The sequence below is a fragment of the Podarcis gaigeae genome (assembly GCF_964106915.1).
Source record: "Podarcis gaigeae genome assembly, chromosome: 11".
Lineage (NCBI taxonomy): Eukaryota > Metazoa > Chordata > Lepidosauria > Squamata > Lacertidae > Podarcis > Podarcis gaigeae.
The window spans coordinates 39,260,228-39,280,606 of NC_139687.1; the positions used below are offsets into that span (position 1 = coordinate 39,260,228).

At 41.2% G+C, this 20,379-nt stretch overlaps 2 protein-coding genes and 1 long non-coding RNA gene across 5 annotated transcripts in view; 1 reads left to right on the forward strand and 2 right to left on the reverse strand.

Annotated features, from left to right (window-relative positions):
• CWC27 (CWC27 spliceosome associated cyclophilin) overlaps window positions 1-3,801 on the reverse strand; it is a 120,421-nt gene extending 116,620 nt beyond the window's left edge. The window contains exons 1-2 of one of the 3 annotated variants that reach the window (XM_083703603.1): window positions 3,623-3,801; window positions 1,102-1,198 (exon numbers count right to left, since the gene is read on the reverse strand). In XM_083703603.1, the coding sequence (XP_083559729.1) occupies window positions 1,102-1,198; window positions 3,623-3,664 (139 nt within the window). In that variant the 5' untranslated portion in view covers window positions 3,665-3,801. Of the gene's footprint in view, window positions 1-1,101; window positions 1,199-3,573; window positions 3,595-3,622 lie in introns of those variants that run through there. The other 2 variants (XM_083703605.1, XM_083703604.1) reach the window with 2 other exon arrangements.
• A 265-nt stretch (window positions 3,802-4,066) lies between these two features.
• On the forward strand, window positions 4,067-16,248 carry SREK1IP1 (SREK1 interacting protein 1). The gene is made up of 5 exons (XM_083703741.1): window positions 4,067-4,565; window positions 11,327-11,374; window positions 13,144-13,284; window positions 13,999-14,077; window positions 15,925-16,248. The coding sequence occupies exons 1-5, from the start codon at window positions 4,553-4,555 to the stop codon at window positions 16,112-16,114; spliced, it is 471 nt and encodes a 156-aa protein (XP_083559867.1). The 5' UTR covers window positions 4,067-4,552; the 3' UTR covers window positions 16,115-16,248.
• LOC310827573 lies at window positions 16,240-19,757 on the reverse strand. The gene is made up of 2 exons (XR_014556427.1): window positions 19,011-19,757; window positions 16,240-18,034 (listed from the first exon to the last, which is right to left on the reverse strand). It is a non-coding gene; the product is annotated as an uncharacterized lncRNA (long non-coding RNA).
• Between the last annotated feature and the right edge of the window lie 622 nt (window positions 19,758-20,379).

Below are 20,379 nucleotides of genomic sequence, written 5' to 3' on the forward strand. Positions count from 1 at the left end.
AAGTGCAGGAGACTTGACTGCTGCTTTACCCCTTCTGCAAACTGCATCCCAAGTGAGGGAAACCCCAACCTCCCCTCAAGCCCTCTGCTAATCTCAGAGGACTTGAGAGAGAGGCAGTCTTGCTTCAGTTGCACGGAAGTTTGGATAAGAAACAACAGAGGTGTTTCCCGGGGTTCTCTGATCCTCCTTAAAACTAAAATGAATCCTCTCTAAACCCCCTGAGCTCATCAGATGACTTAAGGGAAAATTGAGGTTGTCTTTCACTAGCATGTAATTTTGGAGATCAAAGAAACATTAAGTGTTGTTTATCCAAACCTCCTCCATGCGAGAGAAATGAGTCCACTTCTATTAAGTAGTGTTACAAGTGCAGAGTGCTTAGATGAAAGATGGATTTTCATTTTACTTGTAATGCAGTTTGGAGGAGAGGAGCAACTGTGGCCAGCCACATGAGGCAGAGACACTTGACTCTGGGGAGTGACACAGCAGATGCCTGCTGTTATCTTAAAATACTGTTTTCGTATCTTAAAATACTGTTTTTGTCTGTTTTTCTAACTATGACTCTTGGCTACTAATCAATATGACAGTGGCTGCATTTGGGCATCACGATAAACCATGGTTTATTGTGCAAGGAATGAGCCCAGCCTGTCCTCTCCACTTTGCATGCTCATCATTCACATCACCTCTTCCAGCAAGCCACAAGGAGATTGGAAGTTTTTGCTTCTGATTTCAATTGACCACAGTGTGCTGTAACACTCAAAACCTAAACTGTGGTTTATATTAACTATGCTTTGTTGAAACAATCAGCATTAAACAAACCACAGTTAACAGAAGACTGTGGGGTTCAGATGATCCAGCAAGCTGCCGTCAATTGAAGTCCTTCTCATGGTCACGCCATAGGAGAAACTTGCAAGCCAAGGGAGGCCCTAGACTAGTTCCCATCATGGTAAATAGTGGAAAACTGTAACAGACTACAAACAGGTTATTTAATGGCCAACACACAGACACACACACACCACTTTAAGGACTAGGCGTTCCTGTAGATGTCTGGTGCCTTAAATTGCGTGCACAACGTAATTAGGTATTTTCTGTCTTAATCATTACCTTCCATGCAAAGCTGAATAAAGTTCCGACACGCTTTGGGGGCTTCCTTTGACCATAGCTCAATATCAATATCTCCAGCTGTCGTTTTCAATAAAACCTGTAGAAGAGCATATGTCTATTTTACAAATATATACAGTATGTACTAAAAAGTATGGTTTGCATTCTGCAGACTTAACTACTTTCCTGGCTGCCACTAGAAATACATCTTGCCTCAGAGTATTGTCTTAGAAACAAGAAAATGAGTAAGTTTTGTGTACAGGTAAAAGATTCTATTACAAGGAGTGGCAACAGTGCCCTTATGGTAGGGGTGGCACTCTATTCACAGGAATGGGGAGAGGTGCGGTCAGGAAAGCTCCGGGTTGGTGAAACTGACACCACACAGATGACAGCGCACATACAAATGCCGTCACTAGCAACTTGGAGCTCTCCCACCCTTGCCCTCCCCTCAACCAACCCTATTCCAGCATTTCAAAAAACAAAGTGGTAACATAATGGGTGTGTTAGGATGCAACACTAATCAACTGTCTCTGGCAAGCATCCATGCATATATAGTAAACATAAATGCACAGGTTATTTAGCATGCTAGAATTAGCATATTAAGTTTTTAACTGTGTTGACAAACTGTAAAACAGTCACATATTTTTTTTAAAAAAATCTTCAAATTCAAATAGAATCTTCACACATTCTATTAACAGTGTGATCCTGTGCATGTCTACTCGGAAGGAGGTGCTGTGTAGCCATACAAAAGACTGAACTGTAAGTGTGCTTTATTTATTTTCCTACGCCATATCAAATATTTCAGTTAAAATTATTATGACTTAGAGAAAGAAAGAGATATTGATATAGCACATTAACAAGGCATGCTTTTAAAAATCTGTTTACCAAATATAAGTGTAACATGCTAAACTAGATCCCTGTTGATTAAGGGTACAGAACATTTCATGCAACATTATCTAGAAAAAGGTTTTCCAATTCAAAGTAACCCCCTCCCAAACTCCACACTAATGGGTCTAAGCACACACATGCTGCTCTGTTTTCTTTATAAACTATATAAATCCATGTCAAGTTTGCTGAGCAGTGTATGCAGGAGCAATGGATAATGCCAGAACTATTCCAAACGACAGCTGCCCACCATTGCTCAATTTCTTCCACTAATCAACAGTCCCTCATACTAAAAGTACACCTGATTCTTTCATTTTCTCCACCTGCTACAACATCAGCAGCCAGTCACTGATTACCTCCCATCTTGAGGCTACCTTCACCACCAGAAGACCCTTTCCTTTTTTGTTTAATATTAATCTTTATTGATTTTGCACATAGACATAAATACATAGATGACAAATCATACAAAGTAAAAGCAATAAAAATAGAAAAAAGAAAAAAGAAAAGAAAATACAATATATTACAATTAAATAACAAGTTAAAATGTAAAACTTCCAATCATTATCATTATACTGCTTATATTGTCTATGTTTTCTTGCATAGGTAATGTTATTTCATATTTTTTATAAATATATAATCCGATATGATATCTAATACACTTTTTGTTTACAAGTATCAATCTAGTTCTGCAAGCATATTATTGTTTGTACAGTACAATTTTAGATATTCTCTAAATATTTTCCATTCTCCATATACTTTCTGGTTTGACACTCCTCTGGCTCTTCCCATCAGTTTTGCTAGTTGCAGGTATTCTATCATAAGAGTGTGTTACTCTATTATTGTTGGCAAGGTTTCATTTTTCCAGTTCCTTGCCACTATTCTCGCTGCCGTGATTGCGTACATAAACAATGATCTTATATATATATTTAATTCTATTGATAGTATTCCTCATATGAAGATCTCTGGTCTTTTTTTTAATGTAAATTTAAATAGTTTTTTAAGTTCACTATAGATGTTATTCCAAAATTCCCGGATAACTACACAGTTCCACCACATATGGAAATATGACCTTATATCCTTTTTACATCTCCAGCATGTTGGCGACCTGCCTTTATACATTTTAGGGAGAGTGTGGTGCCATCTGTTTAGCATCTTCATCAGAAGACCCTTTCCAAGGAAAGCAGCTACTCAGCTTTGGGGCTGAGCTGGCCTGGTGTTTGGAGTAGCAACCACAGGCAGTCCCTAATTCCCAAAGCTACATTTTGGTCAGAGGTTGGAAACAGAGAATCTCCTCACTTCCAGTTCTATTAATGTTCTAGACAAGCCAGGATTCCTTGATAAACAACATTAAAAAAGGAGGGTAGCGTCTGAGTCCTTTGAGCCCACCAAGCACAGAACAAAGCCCATTTTCACTTTTCCAATAATTTCCATTTTGACTTCTCCCATTTCTCAGAGAAGTAAACTCTCCTTAATCTGGAACACTTGGAAATGTGTGCACTGAGGACAATCTGGACCACATAGATAAACAAAAATATCATAGATTACATTAAATTTATCCTCACAGGTTGCATCCAAGTAGTTATAATTTACCAACATTTCAGTATGAGAGAATGATTGCTCGTGTTACCCCCTCCCTAACCTTGCCATTCGTCGGCGGTTCCTGGATGTAGATGTTACTCATGGTGTGGGCTTGGGCGCAGCGGGTTCACTGCGCGGCGGTCCCCGGACTTGGGAGAAGGCGGACGCACGGAACTCCGTTAAACGGGAATCCAGGGCGAAGGTCCCGCCATGTTGGAAACCGGGAACTACCACTTCTACCCGAGGGGGGAAAACAGCGCTGAAAAGAAGCCAAGCTTCCCATCCGCACCCTCGAAGGCCAAACAAAAATCCCCCCGCCCACACAAACCTATTTCAAGAGCCTCTGAGCTAAAGCATCCGCTCCACGAATGGAAATGTGCTGTTTCCTCTCAAAGCAGGGGAGGGGCATCCCCCCGCAGATATGGGATACTGGTACAACCCGCTGTGTCCGGTACAAAGTCTTCCGGCCGGGTAACGGAGCCGCAACTGTTTCTATCCTAGAACGGTGGAGATGGAAAAACTTTTACAGTATGCATGGGATTAAAGAAAAGTCCTTTACGTGTTTTTTCTTCTTCTTTAGCTACTGGGCTACTTTCATTCCGCTTGACAAGGGCCGGAAGCGCTGCCAATTAACTAGGCAGCCCGCCTCCTTTGGCTAGGAGTGGCTCATAGGAAGGGGACTATCGCACTACTGCAGGGTTTCTGTGCTGGTTGCGTGGCCTGGGACACCTTCGTCCGGGGATCAGCGAAGCGCTTCTCCTGTCAGCCTAAAAGCTTTCCCACCGGGAATCAGAAATGGATTCCCTATCTGCAGTTCCTTCACTTGTCTCCCTGGCAATACCGCCCTTCTTTCTCCTTCCTCCACCCCTCTTCTCTGCCTGATGGTACGCGCCGTTCGTGCTCGGGTGAAAGTTTTCCGGCGGGGAAGCGCTGCCATTGCTACCTCGTCCGGCCAAGAGCGGGGCATCGTGGCGTCTCGGTCGGGGGCTGCATGGCGTTGCCAGGTGAGCGGTTCAAACGGGGTGGGGGGCGGAAGGGCCACGCGCAAAATCGTGGCAGTGTGAAAAGTCACCGGTGCTGCATCTCCTGCCGCTCAAACCGAGGACGAGGGGAAGAGCCCAACGTGCTCTCGAGTTGAAGGGAGTCCCGGGGAGTATCTGCCGTGCTGTGCATGCCTACTCAGAAGTAGACCCTACTGAATTCAGTGGGATTTGCTCTGAAGTAAGTCGTCGGGATTGCAGTTTGGGGATGAAATCCTGCCGAACTCAGTGGAGTTTGTAAGAGTTGTGCTGTTAAGGGGCGGGACTCTTGCTCTGTCGGGGAGGGAATGTGTGCTAAAATGCGGAACTTTCTTATACTGAACAGTCTTGTTTTGCTTTGCATTCTTCACACACGCAAGAACTTCAGATGGAAGGTTTCAGTTGTGTAAATTTACCAGGCTTAGCTAAAAGAAATAATAATAGGAATTGGATTACTGTAAGGTGTCTGTATACTTCTTGCGGTTGTGATGTTTGTTTGTTTTTTAATGTGTAGTTTCACAGTGCCCGTTGTTCACCAAAACTCTATTCTGATCTCCAAGTGTTAAAAGAGGTACGAACAGTGTTCTGCTGCTGTTATTGTAAAAAAAACCTTAGGTGACAGTATTCATATCATGATAAATTGTAAAATGTCTCTCCCACTGCTTCCCTGTTCCTGCATGCTTGCCCTTTTCTACTGAATTTGTTATTTATTTTTAATAAAGGGGGAGAGAAAATATTACTTAAAAGATAATAATTTCATTAGAGTTGGGAGGGGTGGATTCCTACAGTTGTAATATGGAGACTCAGGAAAGCCTTTGCCAGTCAGAGTACACAATACCAGGCAAGATGGAGAAATAAACTGACTTGGGATAAGGCAGCTTCCTATTGCTGTATACAGCAGGCCCCTCCTGCTGGACCACTCTGGCCATGTAAAGTTGTGCCATATGAGAGGAAAGAGGCAAATGCCTGCTTCTAGTCTAGCTGAACTTCTCTGATGCTACTGTGTCCAGGAAACATCAAATGTCCTGTGTCCTGCTGGATCAGGAAAGTGGCCAGCATCCTCTTCTCACAGTGGCCTGCCAGGTGCCTATGGGAAAGCCGCAAGCGGGACCTGAGCTCAAGAGCCCTTAGCCCTGCTGCGGTTTCCAGCACCTGGTCAACAGGAGAGGGGACAGGTGACACCTTGGATTAGTTGAGAGTTGATTTTAAGAACACACATGCAAAAGAAACTGCCTTCAAATGTTTTTTGAGCTGTCAGCAAATACATTCAGTCCTAGTAACTTTCTAGGAATTTATATGAGGAAAAAGCAAAAGTTTTTGCTGAAGCCCTTTGAGGCAAACTTCTGCAAATATTTTTTTCCCTTTATTTGACCCACACATAACTGAGAAATCATTATTTGGCACTCCCCTGACGTAGACAAGGAAGAATAAATATTAGTCCCACCTGCATTTATTTACTTTGAGCATTCAGGTGCATGTAGATAAGAAAGTTAGCAAGAGGGGTCATGCTTGGGTTAGTGGTTGTTGGAATATGTCTGTTATTATTAGAATCATAGAATAGAATCATAGAATCAGAGAGTTGGAAGAGACCACAAGGGCCATCAAGTCCAACCCCTCCTGCCAAGCAGGAAACACCATCAGAGTACTCCTGACATATGGTTGTCAAGCCTCTGCTTAAAGACCTCCAAAGAAGAAGACTCCACCACACTCCTTGGCAGCAAATTCCACTGTCAAACAGCTCTTACTGTCAGGAAGTTCTTCCTAATGTTTAGGTGGAATCTTCTTTCTTGTAGTTTGGATCCATTGCTCCGTGTCCGCTTCTCTGGAATAGCAGAAAACAACCTTTCTCCCTCCTCTATGTGACATCCTTTTATATATTTGAACATGGCTATCATATCACCCCTTAACCTCCTCTTCTCCAGGCTAAACATGCCCAGCTCCCTTAGCCGTTCCTCATAAGGCATCGTTTCCAGGCCTTTGACCATTTTGGTTGCCCGCCTCTGGACACGTTCCAGTTTGTCAGTGTCCTTCTTGAACTGCGGTGCCCAGAACTGGACACAGTACTCCAGGTGAGGTCTGACCAGAGCAGAATACAGTGGCACTATTACTTCCCTTGATCTAGATGCTATACTCCTATTGATGCAGCCCAGAATTGCATTGGCTTTTTTAGCTGCCGCGTCACACTGTTGGCTCATGTCAAGTTTGTGGTCAAACAAGACTCCTAGATCCTTTTCACATGTACTGCTCTCAAGCCAGGTGTCACCCATCTTGTATTTGTGCCTCTCATTTTTTTTTTTTTTTTTTTTGCCCAAGTGCAATACTTTACATTTCTCCCTGTTAAAATTCATCTTGTTTGTTTTGGCCCAGTTCTCTAATCTGTCAAAGTCATTTTGAAGTGTGATCCTGTCCTCTGGGGTGTTAGCCACCCCTCCCAGTTTGGTGTCATCTGCAAATTTGATCAGGATGCCCTTGAGTCCATCATCCAAGTCGTTGATAAAGATGTTGTATAAGACCGGGCCATGGGTTGACCCATGGGTTCTTGTCTCTGCCCCCCCCCCCCAGCTTTAGGGTCCAATCAGGAGGGGTTGAGGAGTGACATCAAGGAAGAGGCTGGTGTGAAGGCACCTGTGGACAGAGAATAATAATAATAATTTTTATTTATTTATATCCTGCCCTCCCCATCCGAAGCCGGGCTCAGGGCGGCTAACAACAATAAAATAATACAACATTCTAAAATATTTCATTATAAAATTAATTCAAATCAAATTGATGGCAACCATTGGGCTAGAGTTCTGTGAAGATTGCCAAAGGAAGGGGTCAGGCTGTGCCCTGGCCAAAGGGCTGGTGGAACAGCTCTGTCTTGCAGGCCCTGCAGAAAGATGTCAAGTCCCGCAGGGCCCTAGTCTTTTGTGAAGTCTTTAGAACTACTCACATGCATTTTTGCTTTAAACATTGGGCTTCATATTTATATGTGATGGGGGCAGACCCAGTTTTATTTTTATTTTTCAATTTTTTAAATTAAATTTTCCACAATTATAACAAATACAATATAGAAAAAAGAAAAAAACAACACACAAGATAAAACACATTACTAAAAAAGAAAAACAAAAAAGAAATCTTAAACGCATATCTCTTGAAAACCCAATCTCTCTTACATTGCTAATTGACTTCCTCAGATCCCTCCCTTCTGAATTTCATTGTATCAGCTCTCCAATATCATTCTTAAACTAAAATTATTTCCAGCAATTAACTATCTTATTCTCTTTTCTTACTGTTCTAAATCCAACTTACTTACAATTAAATCCTATTTTAATCCTAGGCCTATTTGCTGCTTTCAGGTGACTTCTAATTATTTATATTACAATATTTACTCAAATAATCCTTGAATTTCTTCCAATCTTCTTGATATTCCTCTTCTTTCTGGTCGCAGATTCTTCCAGTCAGGTCGGCTAGCTCCAAAAAGTCCAACATCTTCATCTGCCATTCTTCCATCGTTGGGCAGACCCAGTTTTAAATAAGCAGGTCTGCAGCTGTTGCATCAAATTTGTACCACAATTGTCCGGAATCCAAGTGTGGACAGCATGTCAATCCACTTCTTGTCGGAAGTGCTAATGGGCTGCATGTTTCTCCCCGTGGTGGCACTGTTTACCAAAAAGGCACCATAACAATATAATGATGATTTTGATAATAGCATATTATCAAAGCATAATATAATTAGTTTCTTCTTATTAAGTGGGTGGAGTACTTGAATAAACATTGAAATAATGGATTTTAGAACTGTGCAAGGTTTTAAAAAGGGGGCTGCAGAAATCCTTGCTGCTTATAAACTTGTGCAGATTCTGAAATCAATAATGCTTTCCAAAGACTATGTGAAATATAGATTTAAAAAAACATATTTGATTATAGAACTTCCTTTAGGAAAGGAAGAACATTTATTCCTCTTTCCTAGAATTTATAGTTGAGCTAGAAAATCTTTTGTTTTTTTTAAACCAGAAGTAAGAACTAGTGCCTTCAGGGATGATGGGAGTTGTAGTCAAACAACATCTGGAGGTCCACAGGTTCCTCATACTTGGTTTAGACTTTTTTTGATATCTCCCCACCAAAAATATACAAACAACAAAATGGAGGAGAAGAAAAACCAAGTTTATAAACCCAAAATACAGTTCATGTTACAATGCTGTGTAAAAATACAATACAAATAATTGTTATGTCAAAACTTTGTGGGATATATCAAGTAAAGCTGAATGGTCCCTCTGCCAGAATTACATACCAAGTTTGAAAAGTTCTGTTTATCTTATTCCTTAGAAATTCGTATGGGCATGACAATTGTGAATGATGAGAAATTCCCATATTTATGCCAGGATTTGATAGTACATTTGTTTTGACATTTCCACTGTTTTAGTTTCTTTCCTTCAGAAATGTTGCACATACTAAACTAAGCAAAAGTGTATAATATAACAAAGCAATCTTCTTTCAGCGTGGAGTATGATGTAACAAACTGTTGTCCCAAGTTAGAAGTTCATATTAATATCCTACAGTTTGGCTTAAGTTGATCTAAATAAGTTCAACAACCACTATAAATATTATCTTACAAGGGACCAACATAGAGCCTCTAGATGTTGTTCAACTCCAACTCTGATCAGCATAGCCAGTGACCAGGGATGATGCGAGCTAGAGTTCAGTAACACCTGGAGGTTGCTATAGGCTACCCCTGTATTATCTGCATTTATTTAGTTATTTGCAGGATTCATAGCCTGCTTTGGGGAAAAACCTCAACGAAGCAGCTTACAGTACGAATCCTATGCAATGCTTTCTCCTTCCAAGAGAATAAGATCTTCTGTTTTTTCCTGCAAATGATACAATAGGATAATTAGAGATAATGGACATTTGATCCATTTTTATCCCAGGTAGAAATCCATTTACTGTATAAAAATTAATCATATTTCCAAGGTGAAAGTTTACTTTTAAATATACCTTTTCTGTTTCATGCAGTAATAATTGAATAGTATGGATAAGCTGAGTGGAGTTGCTAAACCTCAGAATCTAGTTTGTACAGTAATTAGATTTTTAAAAATAAAATAAATAAATATCCCAGTAGATGTTTTGTTTTGCTGTTGCAATGGTTATTCAAAATGACCTGCAAAACCTTAATCAGCTCATTAGATATAAACATGGGGAGAGTTTTGAATTGAATTATCTTTTAGGTAAAGGTAAAGGTACCCCTGCCCGTACGGGCCAGTCTTGACAGACTCTGGGGTTGTGCGCCCATCTCACTTAAGAGGCCAGGGGCCAGCGCTGTCCGGAGACACTTCCGGGTCACGTGGCCAGCGTGACAAAGCTGCATCTGGCGAGCCAGAGCTGCACACGGAAACGCCGTTTACCTTCCCGCTGGTAAGCGGTCCCTATTTATCTACTTGCACCCGGAGGTGCTTTTGAACTGCTAGGTTGGCAGGCGCTGGGACCGAGCAGCGGGAGCACACCCCGCCGCAGGGATTCGAACCGCCGACCTTTCAATCGGCAAGTCCTAGGCGCTGAGGCTTTAACCCACAGCGCCACCTGCGTCCCTTTTAAGTAGTGGGCTATTTATGTACCTACCACATCAGTACAATTCTGTTAATTTTATTTTAGCCCCTGCAGTTTCTATGGAAATGAATTCATTCAGCGGAGCTTTTTCATGCAAACTAGAGTGCTGCTTAGTTTGTATGTTAATTAGCTTATGTTCACCATTATATTATTTTGAGCTGCTGCCCTCTGGTTAACCTCTACAATATTACTAATCTTTAAAAGTGAAAACAAAAAGGAATATGAAATCCTGATATATTCCAAGCAACCCCCCCCCCCCAAACTAGAATAATCTTCATCTACATGCATAAAGAAGCTTGTTGAATGTGTGCTAATATAGCCTTTGCAACCTAAGGAACAGCAATTTCAGGCTGGGGTAGACAGAGGCCTGGCTGTTAACTTTAACTCAGGTTTCCTTGAATCTTATGGCAGTTCTTGGTCAAGCAGAACCCACCAGGTTCACCAGCCTTATATATGGCTGCCATTAGTCCATCTATGCCGGGAAATGATGTATGTAAACATGATATTTGGCCCACTGAAGGTAGCACTGATAGCTTGTAAGAGAGTCACTGTGGTGTAGTGGTTAAGAACAGTGGATTCGTAATCTGGTGAACTGGGTTCGCTTCCCCGCTCCTCCACATGCAGCTGCTGGGTGACCTTGGGCTAGTCACACTTGTCTGAAGTCTCTCAGCCTCAATCACCTCACAGAGTGTTTGTTGTGAGGGAGGAAGGGAAAGGAGATTGTTAGCCACTTTGAAACTCCTTAGGGTAGTGATGAAGCGGGATATCAAATCCAAACTCTTCTCCTTCATAAGGGGCAAATGGCATCTTAATTTGGCCAAGCATCCAGCCTTGCAAAACTGAAATGGCAGGGATTGATGCAAAAGGCATGTCTTTTATCATAATGCCTTTATCACACTTTGGGAACTTCTCTGGCTGTAAGAGTAAGTTATTCTAAGTTATGCAGTGTAACATATATTTTGGTAATAGTATGTGGCTGCCATGGGGTCATGAAGAGTCAGACACGACTAAACAACTAAACAACAAATGTGACTGATACAATTATTGATATTCTGTATATGAGAACATTGTCAATACTGATGTGTATGGCAGATCAATTGTTACCCTTTATATTCCACATTTATCTATCTCAAACTAATATGAAATATATTTTGCCTTTCCAGGTGGAAATAAAGATAACATCAGAGCAGGGTGCAAGAAATGTGGCTATCGTAAGTATCTATAAAAATGAAGATATATATATTTCATAATATTTACCACAAACATCACTAGTTTGTTGTACTCTGGCAATGCCATTATCAGTGTATACTAATTGAGTAGGAGCATATTTAAACTACAGAAAAAGACACTGATTCGGATCCTAAGAACTGTGAACAGAAGGAACACACACACAGAGTGAATTGTTACACAAATTGCTGAAAGTAATATCAAAATAGGAGAGGGCAGAGGCTGTTAAAATGTCTCAGATTCATATTAGGGTGATATTTTTTCCATGGTTTTTGTGTGCTTACAGCTGGACTTGTGTACTTTTTTGTTAAACAACTCTTATTCAACCAGTGTTACCTATCATCAACCTGCCTGTCAGAAAAGCTGTCTTATGAAAAGATCCATTTCATGAAAGAAACCCATTTTCCCTCAGAAATGGGATCTCTTACCAAGCATTTGTCAGTAATAGTGAGATCCTGCCTGGAACTACAACTGGCCTATGCTCTTAAATGATTTGTTACCGCTGGATGTATTATGGGTTTGGTTTTTGGTTTTGTTTTACATTGTAAGTTCACCTGAGGGGACTATGCCCAAAAAGATGAATTCATGCACATGCATACATAACACACAAAGATGACTATGCCCAGAGGCTTTCCTCATGAAATTTTTAGAACCGAGTGGTGGAATGCTATCTTTATGTGCACATTATAACATGCATTGCATGCATACACACTTCACTGCTTACGAGTCACATTTCGTGACAGTTGAAAGCCCACACAGGGTGGGAGAAAATCCATAGACTGGGGGATTTGATAGTGCTAATGCAAGAGAGGGGGAAATACTTTAAGCATGCAAAGCATTTTGTTCACTGCTGATCAGACTTCTACTGTAGTATTTTAAAACACAGTTTTTGTTAATAATTTTAACTCTCAAACTACACAGTTGTTTTAGGTTTGTTTGTGGAAATGCGGCACAGAGCTGCAAAGTTTTGCAGAAGCAGCACTAAGGAAGGAGGAGTGATTAGCTCTTTGCTTTTGGGAGTTTTTGCAATTAAAATCCACCCACCCACAAAAGCCCCCATTTCTCTTCTCCTGACCCCATTAAGGCACTAATCATTCCTCCCCCAGGCACAGCTGCAACAGTCAACTTCACACACATCCCAGATATATTTTCCAAACCCCTGCATAAACACCCAAAATCCAACATGCCAGTAGGTTGGATAATAACAGCGAGCTACTGCTACACGATTCTCAGCAATATGGGTATAACAGCATTGGGCTACAATGCAGGATTTATACAACCCATGCACTTTCAGCCACAGAACCACCCTTCATCCCACCAATATTGGTATAATGGCACTTACATTTGTATTGGAAAAATTGGGTGGTACCAGCAAGTGTGGGGAGAGTTCCATTAAGCCTGCAGAGGTCATTCTGTTGGATACAACCCTTGCTTTTTCTTTTAAATGAAAACTGAGAATCTGGATCAGTAAATGGTGCAAACAGACATTGCATAGCACGACAAGAATCCTAGTAAAATATGGCTGACCAAGCAATATGTCCCCCCAGCCTAGAATGCTGATGCGTTGGGACCTTAGCCAGGCTATGTTTCTGACAAAAGTCACTGGAACAACATTATCATTCGCATTGCTTTTTAAGAATAAAATGTTGGTTACACATAGTGGCAGGAAGAGTGTAATACAATCCCAGCAACCTCTTGCTAATTATTTTGTTGGCTTTTCCTCCCCCCCCCCCCATTGCTTAATTATATGCAGCTGGTCACCTGACATTTGAATGCCGAAACTTTCTTCGGGTGGACCCTAAAAGAGACATAGTTTTAGATGTCAGCAGCACAAGCAGTGAGGACAGCGAAGAGGAGGAGCTGGGAAAGCTGCAGGCCATTCCAGAAAAAAAGGGTAAGGTGCTTTTTTAAAAACATTGTATTCTTGTGTAATATATCTATATCTCCTGCCTTCCTTTTCTTCGAACAGTCTTCCACCCTACCTAAGTATCTGGTTGCTTATGTGTTACTAGAATAGCAACCAAGCAAAATAATGATCCTTTTTAAATTTTGCAGTCATGCAGAACTAAAAGCTGTCCAGTTCTAGGTGTAAATAACGTTTTGAGATCTTCTGGGAAGGCTCCCCTTAGAGCTCCATCCTTGGTGATGCAAGACAGGGCCTTATTTGTAGTGGTGCCCCATTTATGGAATGCCCTTGCCTGTAAGATTCTCCTAGTGACAACCTTATTTGCACTGTGACTTCAGGTTAGAGTTATTTAACTCAAGGTTTTAGTAATTGTTAATCTCACTGCTTAATTTGCAACCGCCATTTATTGTATTTTAAGATTACTTACTGTTTTATCACCCATTCCTGATTGTACATGGATTTGTTAGTTTTAATTATCCTGAAAGCTTTGTCTGGGAGAGTGCTTTGTGCTTGATTCTTGTTTGTGGGTTTCCTACAGACATCTGGCTGACCACTGTGAGAACAGGCTGCTGGACTAGATGGGCCATTGGCCTGATCCAGCAGACTGTTCTCGTGTTCTTACCTCTTAAAGGGTTAAAACAATTAAAGTAATGTATTATCTCTTTTTTTTGAGGGGTAACATCTTACTTTGTTAACTCACAGGAACTTCTGCGGAAGAAGAAAAGAAAAAGACCAAAAAGAAAGGCAAAGAAAAATCAAAATTAAAGAAAGCAAGGAAAAGGTATAATTTTGAAAGCTTTGTCTCTGCATAACAGGGAGAAGCTTGAAACCTATTGTGCTCAGATTGCCTTCAAATCTGAATCTCTGCATGTAATGACACCATTTAAAGATGGATGGAAAACCATTTGGGATTTTTTCTAATCCAAGATTTTGTATGTTAAAAAAGTTTTTTTACAGTAGAAACAGAAATTTAATTTCTTTTCAAAGATGAATTGCTGTTGCTACTAAATCCTGCACGAATCTCTACAAGTAAAAGCATGTATGGGGTGGAGTGAGGATGCAATCGAGGCAGCAAAGTAGGCCTTCTTTGCTGCCTTCACTGCCACTAGTTAGGTATGATGATGAGCCTTATCAGTGTTCAATTGCATTCTACTGGAGTTTTCCTCCACTCGTGTTTGAGCTGCCTTCCAGTTTGTTTCCTCGCCTTAAGTATACCAGGGAGTCAAACAGGTTCTGCAAAGTGCGAGAGAGCACTTGGGTTTATTGTGTCAATGTCCCGAGCCATTCGGATGTTCCAGAGATCAGCTGGGATGGTGACGCTGGACCTGCTTCTAATGGCTGATGGTTGTGGAATGCTTTGCCAGGCAGATCCACCAGAAGAGGCACCTTCCATTCCTTTGCTCATTGAAACCTTGCTTCATGCAGTGCAGACGGCCACTTTTCTCACTGGTTTTCACTGGTCATTGGAGGAGTATCTCCGGAAAAAACCTTTTATGCTCTCCCAAGGTTTTCCCACAGGTTTCCTCTCACAGACAGCACAGACATATCAATATATTGCCTAGGATCAGTATGAGAGGCAGACCGCAAAGACAGCTTCACTCAGCTGGTGAAACCGCTGCCATTCCTCTGTCCCACTGTCTCCAGGAAAAAACAAGCTGCCGTCGCGAGATGGAGGCAGAGGGACTCAGGAGCAGTGGCAGTTTCACCAGCGATATACCACTGAGTGAAACTGCCATTGCCCTCTGCTGCACGTCCCTCATTGGAGAAGTTTAAAGGAGCCCCCACTTCACCTCCAGCTTGGGCAAGCCGGCAGCCAGGTGTGGGGTCTGGGTAGAGACAGCTTAGCTTGGCTACTGCCTGGCTGCATCTTTCCAGAGGAAAGACGGAGCTCACCCTCCTGGTCCAAGGCAGCCAGATGGTGCAGGAGTTCTCTGATGCTTTTACCAGGCCCAGCACTCACCAGCAGCCTCAGGCAGCCCCGCTCCGCAAGGCACCTTGTGGACTTTGTCGGGAGGGTGGCTGCGTCTTTCCTCCTGGGGTGAACGACCACCCCACAAGGAAAGAGATCAAAAGCACGGAGCCTGACAGGCTCTTTGTGCTTGGCTACCGCTGCCTGGTCTGTTTTCTGGGAGTGGGGGGCGAGGTAGCTTGCCCACCCCCTGCTCCTGCGAAGGGAGGCTCACAAAGGTGCCCCAATGTCCATCTAACCAGCAGGGACATTGGGGCTTGCTCAGCTGGGTGCAGGAGCCTTTTTACCCCCCATCTGAGCAGCAGGCTGGGGCCAGCGGTATTGGCCATAGCCCATGAGGCACTGGAGTGAAAGCACCTCAGCTCCCACAATGAGAGCTGCGGCAGTTTCACCTGGCATCTCGCAGGCTGGGGCCAACGCAGCTTCTTTCAACATCACGATTTATTGCCAAACTATGATGTTTGGCTGTAATGTTGAGAACCCAATATTGGCCAGCCCTAGTGTTCAGGGTCCTCTGGTGTTTAGAACAATAGAGCTTAGGAGAAAAGTCCCTCTTTGGTGTATTTAACCAAGTTAATTCTTTTTAGTTAAAGACCTCTCAGATTCCAATATTTCACTATAGGGCATTGGTGTATAACACAATGTTCTTGTGTTTAAAGGTCTTGTTCCTCAAGTGCCACAGAAGAGGATGAGCCTAAATCGAAAAAGCAGAAATCCCACAAAAAGGAAAAGAAGGAGAAAAAGAGTAAATCCAAGAAAAGAAAACATCACAAAAAGGGGAAAAAGAAGAGAAAAAAGGAGAAAGATTCTTCATCTTCTGATAGCTCAGACTCTTCCAGCAGTGACTGAGGACCAAACCTAGGGATGTAGTTTGGTCCTGATTAGGAGTATAATGATGCCCAGTTAAAATATGTATATTTTTATTGAAAAAGCCTGTTATTTATAAATATTTCACCTTACATTAAAGTTTTTGGGTTTTTTTGGAAATTCAGAGAGATTTATTGCCCCCTAAGCATTACAACTGTTTTATCTGAACATCATATTGGATAAGTAACTAGTTTTACTTCCTTATTGTTCAATGTTTTACAATCAATTGAAAATATTTGAGTTGATCTGTGGGACATTATGGTTAGTTTTGAAAGTTTTGTAACATTCATCAATGCCCTCAAACTTCTGCAAGAACTTGTAAGGAAATTAAAGCATTCTTATGAATGTTATAAACATTTCAAATTAGACACAAGTCGTTAAGCAATATAGGATCGTCATTCCTGAACTGCAACCCTCTCCACATAATATAGAAATACACCTAAAAGAATCAGCATAAACAGAGGAATTTTTTGTCAAAGCCTCTTGTACATTGCACCCTGTGGTTTAGGAGAGCTCAAGTGTGCATATAAACTGTGGGTGCATCTTTGGATCAAGACCTATGTTTGTGTAGTAATACAGGAATCACTCACGAATGGAATTACATAAGATAAAATGTAAAAGCCATGCTCTCCATTCCTATTAGAAGGTATGCTTTTAAGTACATACCAGTGTTTGTTTTTCTAATGCAGGGGTAGGGAATGTGGTGCCCTCCAGATGTTGGATTACAGCTCCATCATCCCTGACCACTGGTTTGGGCTGCTGGGAGTTAGTCCAATAACATATGGAGCGGGGGGGGGGCACCACATTGGCTACCCCACCCTAATGCACCTGATCTGGGATAAAAGCTATCAAATGATTCTGTGAGGCTGATTTGTCTTTCTCCATGTTGCAGCAACATGCAGCAACATTTGCTGCTATTGCAGCAAATCAATAGTACACATGAAAAAGTGGCTTGTGGGGCATTAACGACAACTGTATTTAAATGAATACTCTGCAGCACTTGTAGTAAAAACACAACACAAGAAGTTCAAAGCTAATTTGATCAGGAAGGCTTTCTTTTAGTTGGTTAAATCTTTACTCAGTCATGAGTAGTGCACTTATTAATGTATTTATTAACCAGCAAGTAAACGTCATATAGCACAGTTTCTGGTTAGCAGTATACAGTATTTAGAATAGTGCTATATGAGTACTAACCTGTCATTAAAGGAAGCAGCTTCTGTGATTACTAATATGGCATTAAACATGAATGGTACAGTAAGCCAATAGTGATTCTATGATCAGGAAATAGGAGTCAGAGCCACACTTAGTCATTCATAGAGTAGACCTGTTTAAATTTATAGAACTTGCATTAGTCATGGCTAACAAGCCCCATGGATTTCAGTGGGCCTGCTCTCTGCATGATTACATCTGAATCCAATCCAAGCCTGAGTCAGGTTCCACTGAATAAATTACAAGTCATACACATGAAGGAAGAAGTATTTCACAATTTTTCTAATTTTTGTTGTCGTTTAGTTGTGTCCGACTCTTAGTAACCCCATGAACCATTCCTGCCTTCCACTGCCTCCCGCAGTTTGGTCAAACTCATGTTAGTAGCTTAGAGTACACTGTCCAACCATCTCATCCTCTGTCGTCCCCTTCTCCTTGTGCCCTCAATCTTTCCCAACATCAGCGTCTTTTCCAGGGAGTCTTCTCTTCTCGTGTGGTAGCCAAAGTATTGGAGCCTCAGCTTCAGGATCTGTCTTTCCAGGGAGCACTCAGGGCTGATTTCCTTAAGAATGGATAGGTTTGATCTTCTTGCAGTCCATGAGACTCTCGAGAGTCTCCTCCAGTACCATAATTCAAAAGCATCAATTCTTCGGCGATCAGCCGCCTTTATGTTCCAACTCTCACTTCCATACATCACTACAGGGAAAACCATAGCTTTATCTATAAGGACCTTTGTCAGCAAGGTGATGTCTCTGCTCCCCCCTCCTAATTTAGTTCAGCTCAAAACAGGATGCTGTTCCAACCCAATGCACAACTTTAATGTCTGGTGTACACTGAAGTCCTAGAGAGTCAGCCCAATATAAGATACCCAACAAATTAAAACTTTCTAAGAATTTTAGGGGTAGTGGTGATTACATATTCTCTTAGATAAATAAAAGGATTCAAGGGTATAACAATATGACCTGTTATATAAAAGCAGAAAACATGGTCAAGTTAGCAATATTAAGTCCCACTGATTTCAACAGGAAGATGTGAAAGACTGAAAGTGAAAATGCTGAACTTTGTCAGGATCATGCCCATAAACAAATACAAAACTTAACATTTTTAATGCTTTAGGGAGCAACTGAAAAACAATTTAGTTGTCAAACTGTTGACAAGGAATCTGGTGATGGCGTTAATTTAAGTGTAGATAGAAGGCAGGTGCCAAATCATATTTCAGAGTAAGTTTCCAGCAGGATGCATTTGTATTAAGTGCAAATGTAAGCAAAATTTATGGGCTACTGAACTGTTAACTCATTCTCTACAAAGGCGCTTCATCAGCATGATATTGTCTTGCATGTCAGTCAAACAAAGGCTGAAACAAAACCTCTCAAGCAACTTCCAAACAGTTGCACAGCCAATATGGAAAATATGCTTCCTCTGGGTAACACTGCTTGATCATTGTCCTTATTTCTCATAGAATCATAGAGTTGGAAGGGACCTTAAGGAATATGCAGCTGTCCTTTACGGGGATCAAACCTGCAACCTTGGGTATCGTCAGCACCACGCTCAGCCAATGGAGCTATCCATATATTTTATATCCCACCTATTTCCCATTGTAGGACCCAAGGTGGCTCACAAAAATTAAATCAGATACAACTAAGCCACATTATAAATATAAATACAGTCATACCTCGGGTTAAAGTTGCTTCAGGTTGAGCGTTTTCGGGTTGCGCTCCGCAGCAACCCGGAAGTAACGGAACGCGCATGCGCAGATGCTCAAAATTACGTCATGCGCAGAAGCGGGAAATCGTGACCCGCGGTTGCGTTCTCTTCAGGATGTGAATGGGGCTCCGGAATGGATCCTGTTCGCATCCAGAGGTACCACTGAATATATATATTTTAAAAAGTAAGTAGCCCTATTAAAAACATAATGGAAAAACATTTAACAGCAAACAAAGAGAATACCACCCGCCCTTAGCAGACCAACAACAGCCATTTAGTGGTCAAAGGTCTACTCTATTTGAACAAAAAAGTATTTGCTTGCCAGTGAAAGGAAGGCAGAAAGTTTGGGGCTGAAAGCCTAAACATACTTACTAGAAAGTAAGTTCATTTGAACTGAGTATCGTTTATTTCCACATTTAGCATAGTACTGCACATGTATTCTCTATCAAAACTACAGCTGTCCTTAGTTTTAATATATTAGCTTTTAAAAAATTAAGTGTTAAATTTCCATAAAGGAAATTGAGGAAGTGGGAAGAATATTTAGTTTAATAATAAAAAAGGTGAAACACTGTTAGACAGAAAAACCATCTTTAAATTTTGATTCCCTCCTCCATGTTCAATTATAGGAATGCACAACAGCCAAAATGCCTTCAAAAAAATAAACCAGGGTCCCTTCAATTTCAGCCTTGGTGATTAATCAACTACCGGTAAAACCTTGACTTTTTGATTAAGCTGATGTCAACTGGTAGCTCTGTTTGAGACTAAGTATTGTGCAGTACCATCTTATGCGTATTTACTCTGAACTAAATCCCCGTAATTTCAGTAGGGATTTCTGCCAGGTCAGCATAAGCAGGATTGCCTTAGATTAATATATTCAACAGTTTAGTTCTACAGAATTGAATAATGATGGTAGTCCATATTGCCAGTTAATTCAACCATGTAAATTGCTACTGGGAGTTTTATACATAAACTGATTGTGCTTCAATAGTAGTGAATGGGTGATAAGAAATAAAATCCAGCTACTATGGCCAAGTTATAAATACAGTACAAATGAATATACAATCAATAACACACATACTATAATGAAAAATTTTATGGCATTGCTTGGAGATTCTAATCTGTGGAGGCGTATAGCACAATATATTTAAGGTACTACAATGTTTTCTTGTTTTAGTTACAGTAGCAGATAAACATCTACCTCTCTGGAAAATAAATTCCACAATATCTTAGTCATTACACATGATTATGCTACTTATAAAAGTCATTTGGTTGTTACATCTTAACAAGATTGGCTTGCTTGGATCCCTGAAACCTTTCCTGAATTAATTCTTCAGGTT

Excerpts from the sequence above, each read along its gene's own strand:
- SREK1IP1 (XM_083703741.1), top strand. Across the intron at positions 13,285-13,998 it reads GGCCATTCCAGAAAAAAAGG|GAACTTCTGCGGAAGAAGAA; the intron begins GTAAGGTGCTTT and ends GTTAACTCACAG. Across the intron at positions 14,078-15,924 it reads TTAAAGAAAGCAAGGAAAAG|GTCTTGTTCCTCAAGTGCCA; the intron begins GTATAATTTTGA and ends TTGTGTTTAAAG.